This window comes from Myotis lucifugus, unplaced genomic scaffold (assembly GCF_000147115.1).
Source record: "Myotis lucifugus unplaced genomic scaffold, Myoluc2.0 scaffold_726, whole genome shotgun sequence".
NCBI lineage: Eukaryota > Metazoa > Chordata > Mammalia > Chiroptera > Vespertilionidae > Myotis > Myotis lucifugus.
Genome location: NW_005871774.1, coordinates 1 through 13,893, shown reverse-complemented (window position 1 = coordinate 13,893; position 13,893 = coordinate 1). Strand labels below are relative to the sequence as shown.

General features: G+C 61.7%; 1 protein-coding gene across 7 annotated transcripts; it reads left to right on the top strand.

The window, feature by feature from the left end:
• Positions 1–53: 53 nt before the first annotated feature.
• Positions 54–12,746, top strand: POMT1 (protein O-mannosyltransferase 1). 7 transcript variants are annotated; one of them, XM_014447875.2, is made up of 20 exons: positions 54–160; positions 696–857; positions 1,910–2,016; positions 2,375–2,425; positions 2,867–3,013; positions 3,778–3,889; positions 4,216–4,281; positions 4,363–4,456; positions 4,715–4,870; positions 5,753–5,883; positions 6,231–6,326; positions 6,967–7,059; positions 7,579–7,675; positions 9,148–9,240; positions 9,453–9,573; positions 9,891–9,988; positions 10,366–10,479; positions 10,975–11,101; positions 11,778–11,955; positions 12,428–12,746. In XM_014447875.2, exons 2-20 carry the CDS (start codon positions 736–738, stop codon positions 12,600–12,602), a joined length of 2,178 nt encoding a protein of 725 aa, XP_014303361.1. In that variant the 5' UTR covers positions 54–160; positions 696–735; the 3' UTR covers positions 12,603–12,746. The 7 variants fall into 7 exon arrangements, with proteins under 7 accessions (XP_014303361.1, XP_006105867.1, XP_023602506.1 ...); XM_006105805.3 differs by having other exon boundaries at positions 63–160; positions 707–857; XM_023746738.1 differs by lacking the exon at positions 1,910–2,016 and having other exon boundaries at positions 63–160; positions 707–857; positions 2,845–3,013.
• The last annotated feature ends 1,147 nt before the right edge of the window (positions 12,747–13,893 follow it).

Here is a 13,893-nt window from a genome sequence, read left to right as displayed (position 1 = left end):
ATCGAGCGTCGAGCAGGGCGGTGGGCGGAGCTGAGTGCCGAGCGGCCCCGCCCCGCCCCGCCCCGCGCGTGCGCCCCAGGAGCCCCTCAAGGTCCGCACCCCCTGGCGGGTCCCAGGCGCGGCCGGGCCGGGGGAACTGCTCTCCGCGGACGGAAGGAGGGTGAGTACGTGCGCGGCCCGCGGGCGAGCTGGGGCCCAGACAGGGGGCGGGTGCGCCCGGGAAAGAAGGGGACACGGGGGGAGGTGACACTCCGGTGAAGATGGCCCGGGACTAGAGCAGCCTGCGGGGGGCAGGGGCGCCCGGGGAGAGGAGCGGGGCGTCCAGGGCAGACGTACCTTCGAGAAGTGGAGGTCCAGGGAGGGTGAAGCCCCCGGTGAGAAAGGGGGCGCCAGGGCCAGTGCTGCCCAAGGGGGGACGGGAAGGAGGCGCGCGGGGCAGAGAGGCTCCGAGGCTCGGAAGGTGGAGGTCCCCGGCCGCGCTGCCCCGTGGGGAGGGCGGGAAGGCCGCCTCCTTCGTTCACAGCGTCCTCCCTCCCCCCACGGTGCTGGCAGGGGTTGCATGGATGGTGCTCAGTCTGAGGGTCCTGCGCCCACCGGGGGTGACGGGCGCCTCCCGAGGGCGGTGCTGCCTGGCGCATCCGAGGTCCTCTTCACCGCCTCGGGGCCTTCCCGGTTGCCACCCGTTTACTCTCCAGGTCTTTTCCAGGGACTCCTCGCGGCTGGCTCTTCTGCAAGATGTTGGGGTTTCTGCAGCGCCCCGTCGTGGTGACCGCGGATGTCAACTTGACCGTCGTGGCTCTGACGGCGGCGGGGCTGCTGAGCCGGCTGTGGCGCCTCACCTACCCCCGGGCTGTGGTGTAAGCCAAACCGTGCCGGTTAAACAGCATGAGCGGGAGAGGGAAATGCTGGGGTTCGGGGCAGTTAGAGGAGAGGCTGGTTTGTCCCAGGAAACCCCTGCAGAGCCCACTGCCCAGTCCTGCCCTTGGGCCGGGGCAGGCGCAGCAGCCTCAGGGGACCATTTGAGACCTGGAGGTTGGGGGCAGAGGCTGAGGCATATGGAAGTGAGTCCTCATTGACCTTAGAGGTGTTCTCTGTTATAATGGGAAACGATCCCTTTTACTAGTGAAGGGCTATTTATTATCTAACACATGTGTTGCTCTTTGTTCAACTTTTTATTATGGAAAGCATCAAACATATACAAATACGGGGAAAATAGTATGATGACCCCTCACCCCTGTATTCACCACCCAGCTTCTACAGTTATCAACTCACAGGTTGGGGCCAGCCGGCCGGCCCCAATCGGCCAATCGGGCTGGGCTGGCTGTGGGGAGGGGACGCGGGAGATTGGCCAGCCGCCCCCGCCTCCTGGTCGAACTCAGGGTGGAGGGGACAATTTGCATATTAGCCTTTTATTATATAGGATAGCCACCCCCTCCCTGCAGTGGATTTTTGGAAGCAAATCATAGACATATTTTGTTCGTAAGTAATTCAGTGTACTAGTGTCTCTTAAAGACCCAGATTCTTAATAAAACACAAGACCACAGTAGCATCATCACACCTCAAAAAATGGACGGCGATTCCTTCGTGTCTTCACCTGAAAGCGTTTTGTCACAGTGGGTTCCTGCATGGAGCTGGTGGACACGGGGGTTGGCCTCGGGTCTGGGAGGCCTTTCAGGGGCCGGCTAACGGCACACCCCTAAGTCCAGAGCGAGGGAGACACACAGAGCCTGTGTTTCGGGGAAGGCTGTGTACACGTGTCTTCACACCTGGGGACCCGACGTGGTTGGGGCGGAGATCGGACCCTTGCCGATTGCGCCCTGAAGCTGTTTGGAAACACAGGTGTACATTTATGCTGGTGCCTTTCTGCAGCTCAGATTCATAGTGAAGTGCCTGTGGGTTTGTTTTCCAGTTTCGATGAAGTCTATTATGGGCAGTACATCTCTTTTTACATGAAGCGGGTCTTCTTTTTGGATGGCAGCGGACCGCCCTTTGGCCACATGCTGCTGGCTTTGGGAGGTAGGAACCTTCAGGAGTTATAGGAGGGCCCGGCCGGCGTGGCTCCGGGGTGGAGCATGGACCTGTGAGCCAGGAGGTCACAGTTCGATTCGCAGTCAGGGCACATGCCCAGGTTGCGGGCTTAATCCTTGGTGGGGGGTGTGCAGGAGGCAGCCGATCAATGAGTCTCTATCTCTCGCTCCTCCCTTCCTTTCTGAAATCAATAAAAATACATATTATTTTTAAACTTATACACGAACTTTCTTGAGGGCAGTGGTCATGTCTTATTATTTATTGACTGTTGCTTGCTGTTGGCCGCCACTGTTCGGCACTCCTGAAACACTGCTGAACGGATCGTCGCTGATCAATCCTGTTTTAGGTTATTTGGGAGGATTCGACGGCAACTTTGTGTGGAACAGAATCGGAGCAGGTACATCTCATTTTCACTGCCCTTGCTAATTTGCATGTATTAGAATGGGGAGCTAGTGGCCTTCATAGGAATGAACAACTGGTTTATCAATGTGAGTCCAGGGTGTGATCGATTGTTTGGGTACACGTGACAGACTTTCAAAAAGCCTGGTAAACATCTTAGTGTTTAGTGACAGTGATTCCTCTGTGTCTCTCTTGGATGTACAAATCGTGTGTGTTGCCACAGCGACTTAGGAGATGGGGGGGTAAAGCACGAACTAATTTCAGATCCTGAGTCTCGTTCCTGCGTGCCGCTGACGGTAGCGAGCGCATCTCAAAGGCGTGCTCACACACCAGTTCCCGACGAGGCCCCCAGTGTCGTGAACGCTCGTACTGGAGTCTGTGAGTGTGAAACTCTGTTTGCAAACACGGTGCGCTCAGCTCCGCTGTGGTTGCGTTCCAGAATACAGCAGCAACGTGCCCGTGTGGTCCCTGCGCCTGCTGCCGGCCCTCGCAGGGGCCCTGTCGGTGCCGATGGCCTACCAGATCCTGTGGGAGCTCCGATTTTCTCACTGCGCCGCCATGGGAGCCGCCCTGCTGATGCTCATCGGTAAGGCCTGGGCCTCGGCCGGCTTTGGTTGGTGCAGGAGGAGCCACGGGCAGGCCTTGGCTACGCTTAGTGTGTGGCCCAGGAGAGCTCGGAGTTTAGTAGATGTGCCCCCCTCAGCAGCTTCTGCTCCTAGGATGGAAGGAAGCTCAGGCAGTTGGTCCACATCTGACTCTGGGGGTCACCCCGCTCTCAGGCTGGGGGCTGTGGAGGTGGGTGGCCAGACTTCACGTTGTGGGGGTGGGGCCATATGAATTGGGGCTGTCCAGACAGGTGCCCGGGTAACGGTGAACACCTCCACCTGCACCCACGTCTGCCACTCCCGGATGGCCTGCCGGGTTCCACCACCTCCCGGGCCCCACCCCATGGCCATGGCAGAGGAGTTAGAGGGTATTCCTCAGACAGGGCCTTTCAGCCCAGGTCTCCCACCAAATGAAGTGAACTCGCATGCAAAGTCAGACCATCTGTAGAGAAAATGGAGGCCCTTTGCCAACATCAGGCCATAGCACGCACGGCGCCCACAGAGCCGGTGTTGCTTCTGCAAATGAGAAAACGACAGACTCAGAGAAGCTCCGTGACTTGCCCAAGGTCACACGGTCTCAGTGGGTGTGACTCCCCCTAAGAACTTGCCCTCGTGGTTGTGGAGACACCCCCATGCTGAACGGGACGTCCCGCCGTCCGCTCTGAGCGCCTGGGAGCGTTTGCTTTGTGGGTGTTTGATCTTCACGCCTTTGCTTCCTTCCAACACACACTGCTCCTCCCAACAGAGAATGCGCTGATCACGCAGGCCAGGCTGATGCTTTTGGAATCGCTGTTAATATTTTTTAATCTACTGGCCGTGCTGTCCTACCTGAAGTTCTCCAACTCCCAAAAGCACAGGTACGGCCCGGGAACCGGTCCTTCTAGTTAACGAGGAGGAAGAGGCTGGGCGGCCTGTCCACCCAGAAAGGGCTGAGCCTCTTCGTCCGGGAGCGCCCGCTGGCTGTCTTGCAGCCACTCAGACCGGCCCTCAGCTCATGGCTTCATAAATGCATCCTCGTTTTCCTGTAACTTAAACTGGAGAAATGCTCTGGCCAAAAAGAGAACTCGCGGACCGATGATGGGGAGAAGGGGGTCCATTTTCCGCGTCTCTGAAGCTCGGTCCAGGCAGCCACCCTCGGGATCACGGAGACCCGTTCGCAGCTCTGCCTCCGTCCTGCCCGCAGGCCCTTCTCCCCGAGCTGGTGGCTGTGGCTGACGCTGACCGGAGTGGCCTGCTCCTGCGCCGTCGGGTGAGTCCGGCCGGGTCTGAGGCAGCGCCTGCGCCCTCCTCGTCTGTCTCATTTTAACTTCCCCTCCATCGGTCTCTTCAGCATCAAGTACATGGGCATTTTCACTTACTTGCTGGTGCTCGGAGTCGCCGCCGTCCACACCTGGCACCTGATCGGAGACCGGGCTCTGTCCAATGTAGGGGAGCTGCCATGTGGGTGCGCGGGGTGGGCGGGGTGTTTGGTGGACAGGCGTGGTGGACAGGCGTCAGGAGGGCGCAGGAGTGGGAGCTGCCGCGGGGTGGGCGGGGTGTTTGGTGGACAGGCGTCAGGAGGGCGCAGGAGTGGGAGCCTGCCGCATGGGTGCACGGGGTGGACGGGGTGTTTGGTGGACAGGCTCAGGAGGGCGCAGGAGTGGGAGCCTGCGTGCGAGGGGTTGTGTCCCCCGTGTGCCCAGGTCTGTGTGCTGTGCCACGTGCTGGCCCGCGCAGTGGCTCTGGTGGTCGTCCCGGCCGTCACGTACCTGCTGTTCTTCTACGTCCACTTGACGCTGCTCTGCCGCTCCGGGCCCCACGACCAGATCATGTCCAGCGCGTTCCAGGCCAGCCTGGAGGTGAGACGAGACCGTGGGAGACTTGGTTTCTCACGTAAACACTGTCGGATGAGCATCAGAGCGAGAAAGGAGGCCTGCGCCTCGGACTGTAAACTGGTCTGAGTGTCCCGAGGGTGCAGACGTGAGTGGGGGTAGCTCCGTCGGTGTGACGCAGAGCGGCCCCGAGACCCCTGCGAGGTCCCACAGGCTCCGACGGCCGCATAAGCCTCAGAGGACAGACAACTCGGCCTCATTCACACGAACTTTGCAGAAACAGCCAAATGCACCAGTTGAGGTGGTTGGAATTGTGGCCTGAAGTCACACCGACCTGTTCGGAAATGCTGGCAAGCGGCTTTCTCACCTCGTAAATGGACACAAGCCCTGCCTCCGAGGCGGCATGCCATCAGTGGTTCTGATCAGTGTAACAGACAGAGCTGTGTCTTGTCTATACTAATAAAAGGGTAATGTGCTAATTAGACCGGACATCTTCCAGACATCTTCTGGACAAAGCCACAGTCGCAGGGGCGAGGCAGAGGCAGTTAGAGGCGATCAGGCCAGCAGGGGAGGGCAGTTAGTGGCGACAGGCCGGCAGGGAGGGCAGTTAGGGGTGATCGGGCAGGCAGGCAGAGTGGTTAGGGGTGATCAGGCAGGCAGGTGAGCGGTTGAGCCAGCGGTCCTGGATTGCAAGAGGGATGTCCGACTGCTGGTAGTCGGACATCCCCTGAGGGGTTCTGGATTGGAGAGGGTGCAGGCCAGGCTGAGGGACCCCTCCTCCCGTGCACAAACTTCATGCACCGGGCCTCTAGTGTAATTATAATTGCCAGCACCCTGAATATGCTCCCAGGTGGGGGAGGGCTGTGCAGGGGAACCCTGACTCTCACTTGCCCCTTTTGGCCTTTGTAGGGGGGGCTGGCTCGGATCACGCAAGGCCAGCCCCTGGAGGTGGCCTACGGCTCACAGGTCACCCTGAAGAGCGCCTCGGGCAAGCCTGTGCCCTGCTGGCTCCACTCCCACCCGAGCACCTACCCGCTGAGGTAAGGAAAGTGCTGTTTTATTGGAAGTGATAGAATGTCGTACTTTTTCTGTTACCAACTTTCACACTATGTGAAGAGGGTCGGGGAGACAGGGAATTGAGCTCTTGGGCCTGATGGTCAGAGTCTTGGTATTTCTGCGTGTAAACCAGTGAGAGGGCTCGCTGGGCGGAGGGCCCGGCACACCCGCAAGGCGGCCTCGTGACCCCACACTGGTCGTGTTCTGCCCACGAAAGGTCCCATGTTCTGGCCCCTCTTAAACTGTTTTATCCTTATTTTCCCTTAAACACCATGCCGGGTAGTTTACGGGGCCCCCTGCAGACCCAGTCTTTGTTGACCCTCCCATGCAGCTACGAGAACGGCCGGGGCAGCTCCCACCAGCAGCAGGTGACCTGTTACCCCTTCAAAGATGTCAACAACTGGTGGATTGTCAAGGACCCCGGGAGGTGCGTACAGGTCCTGGGCCTTCAGGCCTGACAGCACGGTGGCCAGTAGGGCCTACACCATCTGCTCCTGCTCCTCCTGCCCGCCCTCCCCACTCACCTGCTCCCACTCCTCCTGCCCGCCCTCCCCACTCACCTGTTCTAGCTCCTCCTGCCCGCCCTCCCCACTCACCTGTTCTAGCTCCTCCTGCCCGCCCTCCCCACTCACCTGTTCTAGCTCCTCCTGCCCGCCCTCCCCACTCACCTGCTCCAGCTCCTCCTGCCCGCCCTCCCCACTCACCTGCGCCAGCTCCTCCTGCCCGCCCTCCCCACTCACCTGTCCCTGCTCGTCGAGGCCAGTGGGGCCCTGCGTCCCTTTCCCCGGGCGGGCACTGAGCAGGTCTGTGTGAGAGGGATCTCTGAGTGGGCCCCGCAGTGTTGGTAGCACAGAGCAGCCAAGTGTGAAGGTGGCAGACGGGACCACGTTTGGAAGTTTGGAAAGTGGCCATAGGTTTCAGAAACGAGTTCAGTGACATGGCTGTTGACACGAACTCACCTTGTACAAGGGACAAACTGGTTGGGCGGCTGCACATTCCCAATTGTCCCCCTGGGAGCACCCAGGGCCTCGACACGACCAGGTGACGTGCGGCTCCTGTCTTCCCAGGCACCAGCTGGAGGTGAGCAACCCGCCCAGGCCCGTGCGGCACGGGGACGTGGTGCAGCTGGTGCACGGCATGACCAGCCGCCTCCTCAACACGTGAGTCCACGCCGCCCTCCCTCCTCCTCCCAGTTCCCAGCTGTGCTCCCCTGCACTCCCTGCGGGAGGGGACTCAGGGACGGCAGCTGAGGGGAGCAGAGGGAGGGAGATGGCTCTAGTGAGGGGCCAGATGAGGGGAGAGCAGCCAGGCTCTCGTGCTCAGGGTGCAGTGGGCTCCTCCGTCGGTGGTGTCCCCGCTGTGTCAGTGAGCCCAGCAGGGCTGGGACTGGGGTTCAGTGGGGCAGGAGGGTGGGGACACGTTGGCTCTCAGCCCTGACCTAACTCAGCCTCTGAGCAGCCCCTGTGTTTCGGGGGCTGGGCCGCCCCTCACTACACCACCACCCAGCGTCCCCGTCCCCGGGCCATACTTTCCGTCAACGTGATCTGGCATCCTTGGGTCATAGCGACTACAGGACCGCTGCCCCTTGGGCTGAGCTGGCTCTGTTTCTGAAAAGCGGCTTTTCCCCTTAAAGAAACAGTGAGCTGAGGAATTCCCGTGAGCATTGTTTGGTGTTGCAGGCACGACGTGGCAGCCCCTCTGAACCCCCACGCGCAGGAGGTGTCCTGCTACATCGACTACAACATCTCCATGCCCGCCCAGAGCCTCTGGAGGCTGGTGAGTCTCGGGCACTGCAGACGGGGAGTGACCACCATCAGCACACGCACCTTCTAACAGGACGTTGGAAACTGCCGTTTAGCATGATCCAGGTTCAGGGGTAACCTGGGAAGGGATACGGTCATCAGAGTTCGTGGCTGCTTTTACAGGGAGTAGAGACTTCCACAGATCATGGATCTGGGGGCGCTGGTATCAGACAAAGAGTATACAGACAGTTGGTAAATGCTCGCTGCTGGGCTCTGTGGCCCACGTGGTTCTGCCAGGAGGAGGTGCCTCTGGCTTGGTCACTTAGCATCAAGGCCAGGTCACTGAACCCGGGGTCGGGGCTCCAGCACCCTCCTCACCCAGGAGCCTCGGTCGGCCTGGCCTGACAGGAACACCTGCCCCGTCGCAGGCTCCCCTGGGAGAGGCCTGGCCCTTGGGGGAGCCCTGGGGCTGCCCCTTCCACGGCAGCTGGGATAGTGGCCGCCTTCCTCTGAGCGACCAGGGCCACATGGCCCTTTATACGAGTCTCGCTCTCCAGGATGCAGGCGGTGTCCTAGGAAAGGTGGCGGGGAACGTCCTGGTGTCCTGGACATTGGCTGTCTGAGTTCAAGGGCGTGAGCTGAGTGATGGCACTGGGGTCGCCTCCCCGAGGCTCCTGCAGCGGCAGCTCCCCACTCAGCCCCGTGTGTTCAGTGAGTGTGGCTGGTGGCCCTCAGCAAGGCGGGGGCTGCTTTTCCATGTCTGTGCCCAGCAGCACCTCTCCTCCCCCTTCACATGCGACCGACGTCCATGTGCTGTGATGTTCTCATGCACCTGCTTCGCCCGCCTCTCCCCTGGCGTTCCCGCCTCCATGGGAGTTGTTTGTGCCTGTTCTGTGACATCGGGAGCTGTCCCAATGGTCCCAGGCCCTCCCGCTGCTGGCTTGTCGCGGAGGTCTCCTTGCTGATCCCTCTCCTCCTCCTCAGTCCCTGCTGGTGGCCCTGTCAGCCCCACACGGAGCAGGGGGAGGCAGGCTGACCGCAGTGCGGCCCCTACGCCACCTCACGGCGCCCTCGCGAGGCCACAACAATGCCAAGTGCTCCTCAGGTGTTAGTTGTTTATTACCCAATGTCAGGAGTCCCCTGGGACAGCTTTCAGGGACGGTCTCTAACTTCCATTGCTCCATCTTTGCATCTGGGCCGAGCTCTAAGCCCTGTGGGTGAGCAGGCATCCCAGAAGCGCAGGGCAAGACCGGTCTTTGGTCTCTGCCTGAAGGCTGAGCTGCTGCTGCAGGAGGCACTGTGCCCCCAGGCTCAGCCCGCTACCCCCCAGGATCAGCCCACTACCCCCCAGGATCAGCCTGCTGGCCCCCAATCAGCCCACTAGCCCCAGGATCAGCCCGCTGGCCCCCCAGGATCAGCCATCAGTTTCGGCGCATGTGACTGGCCTCACCTTCCTGTTGAAGGAAGCCTGAGAGGGAAATGTAACGGGCAGATCTACTCTCATAGGACATCGTGAACAGAGAGTCGGACGCTGAAATCTGGAAGACCATCCTGTCGGAGGTGCGCCTCGTGCACCTGAACACGTCCGCCATCCTGAAGGTAAGGGCTGCTGCCTGACCCAGAGCCTGCATCTCGGCCCACAGATCGGTGCGCGGCTCCTGGCCGAGCCTGCCCTTCCCTGGACATTGTGCCAAGTGGGTTCCGTGTTTCCACTGAAGGTGGGGGGCCTTTCTAAGTCCGCAGAACTTAGCCTGGACATGAGGACCTCAGGGCCTGGCTCGCCCCTCACGCCCTCTTGTCCCGCCTTCCAGCTGAGCGGGGCCCACCTCCCCGACTGGGGCTTCCGGCAGCTGGAGGTGGTCGGGGAGAAGCTGTCCCGGGGCTACCACGAGAGCGCCGTGTGGGCCGTGGAGGAGCACCGCTACGGCAGGAGTGAGTCGCTGACCCCCGGGGCCCTCGTGAGAGGCGGCACAGCTCCCACGCTCTGTCGCACACCCCTCGCCCCTCCCATGCCCGCGGAAGCTGCCAGCAGCCAGGGGGTTACCCTGCGGTCGACAGGCAGTGTGAGCCGAGCTCTCACGGGTCCAAAGACCCTAATTTGTTGGTAGTTTCTCGGGGAAACAGAATGGGATGCCGCCAGTCGCCGTGGGGTTTGGAAGGCAGGGAAGCCACTGGCGCCGAGCCCACAGCTCTGCCCAGCTCCTGACCTTAATCTGCTCCTGTTCTTTCGGGCCTGGTGTGTCCGTCAGGCCAGGAGCAGAAGGAGAGGGAGCTGGAGCTGCACTCACCAACTCACGTGGACGTCAGCAGGAACCTGAGCTTCATGGCCAGATTCTCGGAGCTGCAGGTAACGTGGAGCGGGAGGCGGGAATGGGGGCTGTGGAGTCCTCACCTCCCCAAGTCAGTCTTTACCTGGGACCTGACGCAGTGGAAGGAGTGTGTCTGTCCCTCCTGCCACCCAGCCACCCAGCATGCCATGTTGCCAGTCCCCAGTCAATCCAATGGAGACCAGAAGCACGGCTCCCTGGTCTAGATGTGCCCTTAGACGAGGTGACTGGAGCCCCTGGGGCCGGCCACTGCCTGGCCACCAGCAGGTGGGAATTCAGGTCTCCTGCCGAGCCCGCCTGTCAGGCCGCGCTGCCTCCGCTGCGCCTTCCAAATGAGCTTGAGGTTGGGCCCCACGCGCAGGTGCCTGGCTGCCTGACGGGCTCTGCTGTGTTGCAGTGGAGGATGCTGACGGTGAGGAGCGACGACTCGGAGCACAAGTACAGCTCCACGCCGCTGGACTGGGTCACCCTGGACACCAACATCGCCTACTGGCTGCACCCCAGGACCAGTGTAAGCAGAGCTGCGCCGTGGCCTTAATCCCCTCTGCTTCCCGCCGAGTCTGCTGGCTCCTGGGCTGGCCTCAGAGCCGAGGAGCGAGGGCGCGTGTGCGGTGGAAGGAAGCGGCATCTGCTCTTGTGGCCGCGCTGCGCCTTCCCTGCTGTCCGTGCACGGCCCCTGCGCTCAGCAGGCAGAGGTTCCTTCAGGCACCTGTTGTCGCTTCCCCCAGGGAAGGCGGTAGAGCCAGCTCAGCCATGGCTCCTGGGACGACACAAGCTAACGATGCTCACGTCCTCCCGGCCCAGAGCGCGCCGAGCGGTCACTCGCAGAGCAGGGCCCCGGGCACACCCTTAGCTCTGCGTTGCTCTATGTGAGTCCCTCTGGGAGCAGCCTGCTGTTGAAGACAATCGCGGCTCCTGATTGTAGGAAACTCCGCACGTCCTAGAAAGGGCCCCGTCAGGAGCAGGCCCCATGGAGGCTGCGCTGATGGCATCTCGGTCCTTGTAGGCTCAGATCCACCTGCTGGGGAATGTGGTGATCTGGGCTTCCGCCGGCCTCGCCACTGCGCTGTACGCCCTGCTCTTCTGCTGGTACCTGCTCCGCCGCCGGAGGCGTGTCTGTGAGCTCCCCGAGGGTGCGTGCACGCTCCCCCCGTTTCTCCTCCTCCTAGTTCTGACCAGAGCTCAGCTCACCAGGAAGCTCTGCCTTTAGGTGGCATCTTTGTTTCTGCATCCAGGGGCGTAAATTACTTTTGTCTCCCCAGAGACAAAATGTTGCAGTTCAGCTCCCACGTGACCTTCGGGGCTTCTCCAGGGAGTGCAGGCACTGGGCAGGGAGGGGCAGGCACTGGGCAGGGAGGTGCAGGCACTGGGCAGGGAGGGGCAGGCACTGGGCAGGGAGTGCAGGCACCGGGCAGGGGTGGCTGGTGAGCCCAGGGCAGAGCCGCCATGAGTACCCAGTGGAGGGTCTGGTGTTTGCTAGTAACAGAAACCCACTTAGCACCTCCTGTTGTGGGGCTCCGGGAACTGGCCCGTCCTCCCCACTGGACGGGCAGCCCCTCAGCTCCCCGAGGAGTTGTACCGACCAGATAATCCCGACACGGGACCTTGACGAGCAGCAGAGGCTGGGCCTCCCGCAAGGGCTGTTCCGCAAGGGCTGGTATTTCTCAGAGGAGAGACCGTGAGGACCCAGCGGGCGCTGCAGGGGGTTCTGAGGACCAGTCTGTGGGGGGGGGGGGGACAGGGGGGGGGAGTGAAGTGCGGAGCCTACGGTGACTTAGGTTCAGTACTGGCCTGCCCCACTCTCCCCAGATTCTTGGCTGCGCTGGGTGCTGGCCGGGGCCCTGTGTGCTGGCGGCTGGGCGACGAACTACCTCCCGTTCTTCCTGATGGAGAAGACGCTCTTCCTCTACCACTACCTGCCCGCACTCACCTTCCAGATCCTTCTCCTGCCCGTGGTCTTGCAGCACATCGGCGAGCACCTGTGCAGGTCTGGGCCAACACAGTGTGAGGGGCGGACTGGGGCCCTGGGGTCGAGGATGAGCCTGCACAGCTGTTGGGGTGGGAAGTGGGAAGTAGGTCTGTGGTCCAGAGACCAGGAGGAAGGCGAGCACCGGGAACCTGAGGGTGGGGAGGGTTCTCGAACGGCCATATTGGCCCGATTGCAGGCGCAGAGGAGGTAGACCGGGAAGCTGTGTAACCTGGGGCGGGGCTGGGAGCCTGGAAGCCTCGAACGGGGAGGCGGGGGGGGGGGAGCCGTGATGCGTGGGGTTCGCGTTCAGGTGGAGCAGAGGCCTGGAGACCCGAGAAGTGGGCCAGCGAGGAAGTCATGCTCAGCGCCAGGCAGGCTGTGACGGGCATGACGGAGGGGGGGGGGTGGGGCAGGAAGAGGCCAGGTGCTGAGTGCGGCCAGTGGGGCAGAGCCAGCCGCTCACACCTGCGCTCTGCTCTGGCGCCCACAGGTCCCAGCTCCACAGGAGCCTGTTCGGCGCCCTGGTGGTGGCGTGGTACTCGGCCGCCTGCCACGTGTTTAACATGCTGCGCCCACTGACCTACGGGGACAAGTCGCTGTCACCCAGCGACCTCCAGGCCCTTCGCTGGAAAGAGAGCTGGGACATCCTGATCCGCAAACACTAGCAGGACTGGCACGAGACATCCAGGGTCGGGACCGGGACACGTTCGGGGGAGCTGGCCAGGCCTGGCAGGGGCTCTCCTCTGGTCCCCTTCACCTTAAGCACCTTATTCTTATGCGGACAATAAAGAACATGCTGTGCCCACAAATCCCGGAGCCCTACATGGGGACACGTGTTGAGTGGCTAGTGTGGGACTCGGCGACGGAGAGATGGCGGGGAGTGGGAGTGACGGGCGTGAGGGTCAGACCAGACGGGCTGGTCTTGCTAACAGACACGCCTGGTCCTCCCTCCCGAGCACCCGCTGGCCCCGAGCTAGAGCCTCTGCCCCGTGAGGCCTCTAGGCTTTGCCCGGAACAGCCGAGTGTCACTAGCCACTTGGCCAGCCGGGCGGGGCCTCAGTCTGAGAGAGACAGTATAACCCTGTGTCAACCCTCTCGCTGACTGTACACCCGTGAGGCTAACGAGGAGCAGACAGTCAAGGTGTGTCATCTGTTCCTTGTCCTGAACTCGCCTTTTGGTGTAATTAAAAAGGGACCACTGCCCTGGCCGGCTTGGCTCAGTGGAGAGAGCGCCAGCCTGCGGACTGAAGGGTCCCAGGTTCCACTCCGGCCAAGGGCATATGCCTGGGTTGCGAGCTCAATCCCCAGTAGGGGGCGTGCAGGAGGCAGCCGATCAATGATTCTCTTCTCCCTTCCTCTCTGAAATCAATAAATATATTTTAAGAAATAATAAAAAGGGACCACTGGCATTCATATTGGTTATTTATTGATTCTCTCCCCAAAGGGCACAACACGCTTGACGAAACTGTCAGTCACCAGCAGCCGGCCACGGCTCAGCCGATGTCAGTTGTGTGACCAGCTACTACTCAGAGTGCCGCGCAGGTCAGCACAGTGATGGGGCAGGACCCCTTTAACACGTGGCCACCACATGGGAAGGAAGACACTCCAGGACGACACGGGCCACGGGGGCTTGGGGCATGGACTTGGTGAGGGAGGGAGAGGGGCTGGCTTTGGGCCACAGCACTCGCTCATGCCTCCAGGTCCAGCATATTCCTTGGCTGGAGGTGGGACAGCACCCCGGGCTCAGGGTCCCCTGGTGGACACTCCCCAGCAGGGGCCGGGCAGGCTCGGGGCTGGGCGAGCGGGTGTCCCTGCTTCCTGTCTGGTGCTGGTTAAAAACACGCCTGTCCCCAAGGCTCCTTCCCCACCCGCCCTGGAGCCCAGGCCGGGAGAAAGGCCTCGCTGGCTCCTCACGTCAGGTCAGCGAGTCGCAGGCTGGATCACCACCCACTGCGG

Bases quoted from the DNA above. Each gene is read 5' to 3' on its own strand.
- POMT1 (XM_014447875.2), top strand. From the start codon at position 736: ATGTTGGGGTTTCTGCAGCGCCCCGTCGTGGTGACCGCGGATGTCAAC. The intron at 2,426-2,866 runs GTACATCTCATT...GTTGCGTTCCAG, and splicing joins GTGGAACAGAATCGGAGCAG to AATACAGCAGCAACGTGCCC. The intron at 5,884-6,230 runs GTAAGGAAAGTG...CCTCCCATGCAG, and splicing joins CCGAGCACCTACCCGCTGAG to CTACGAGAACGGCCGGGGCA.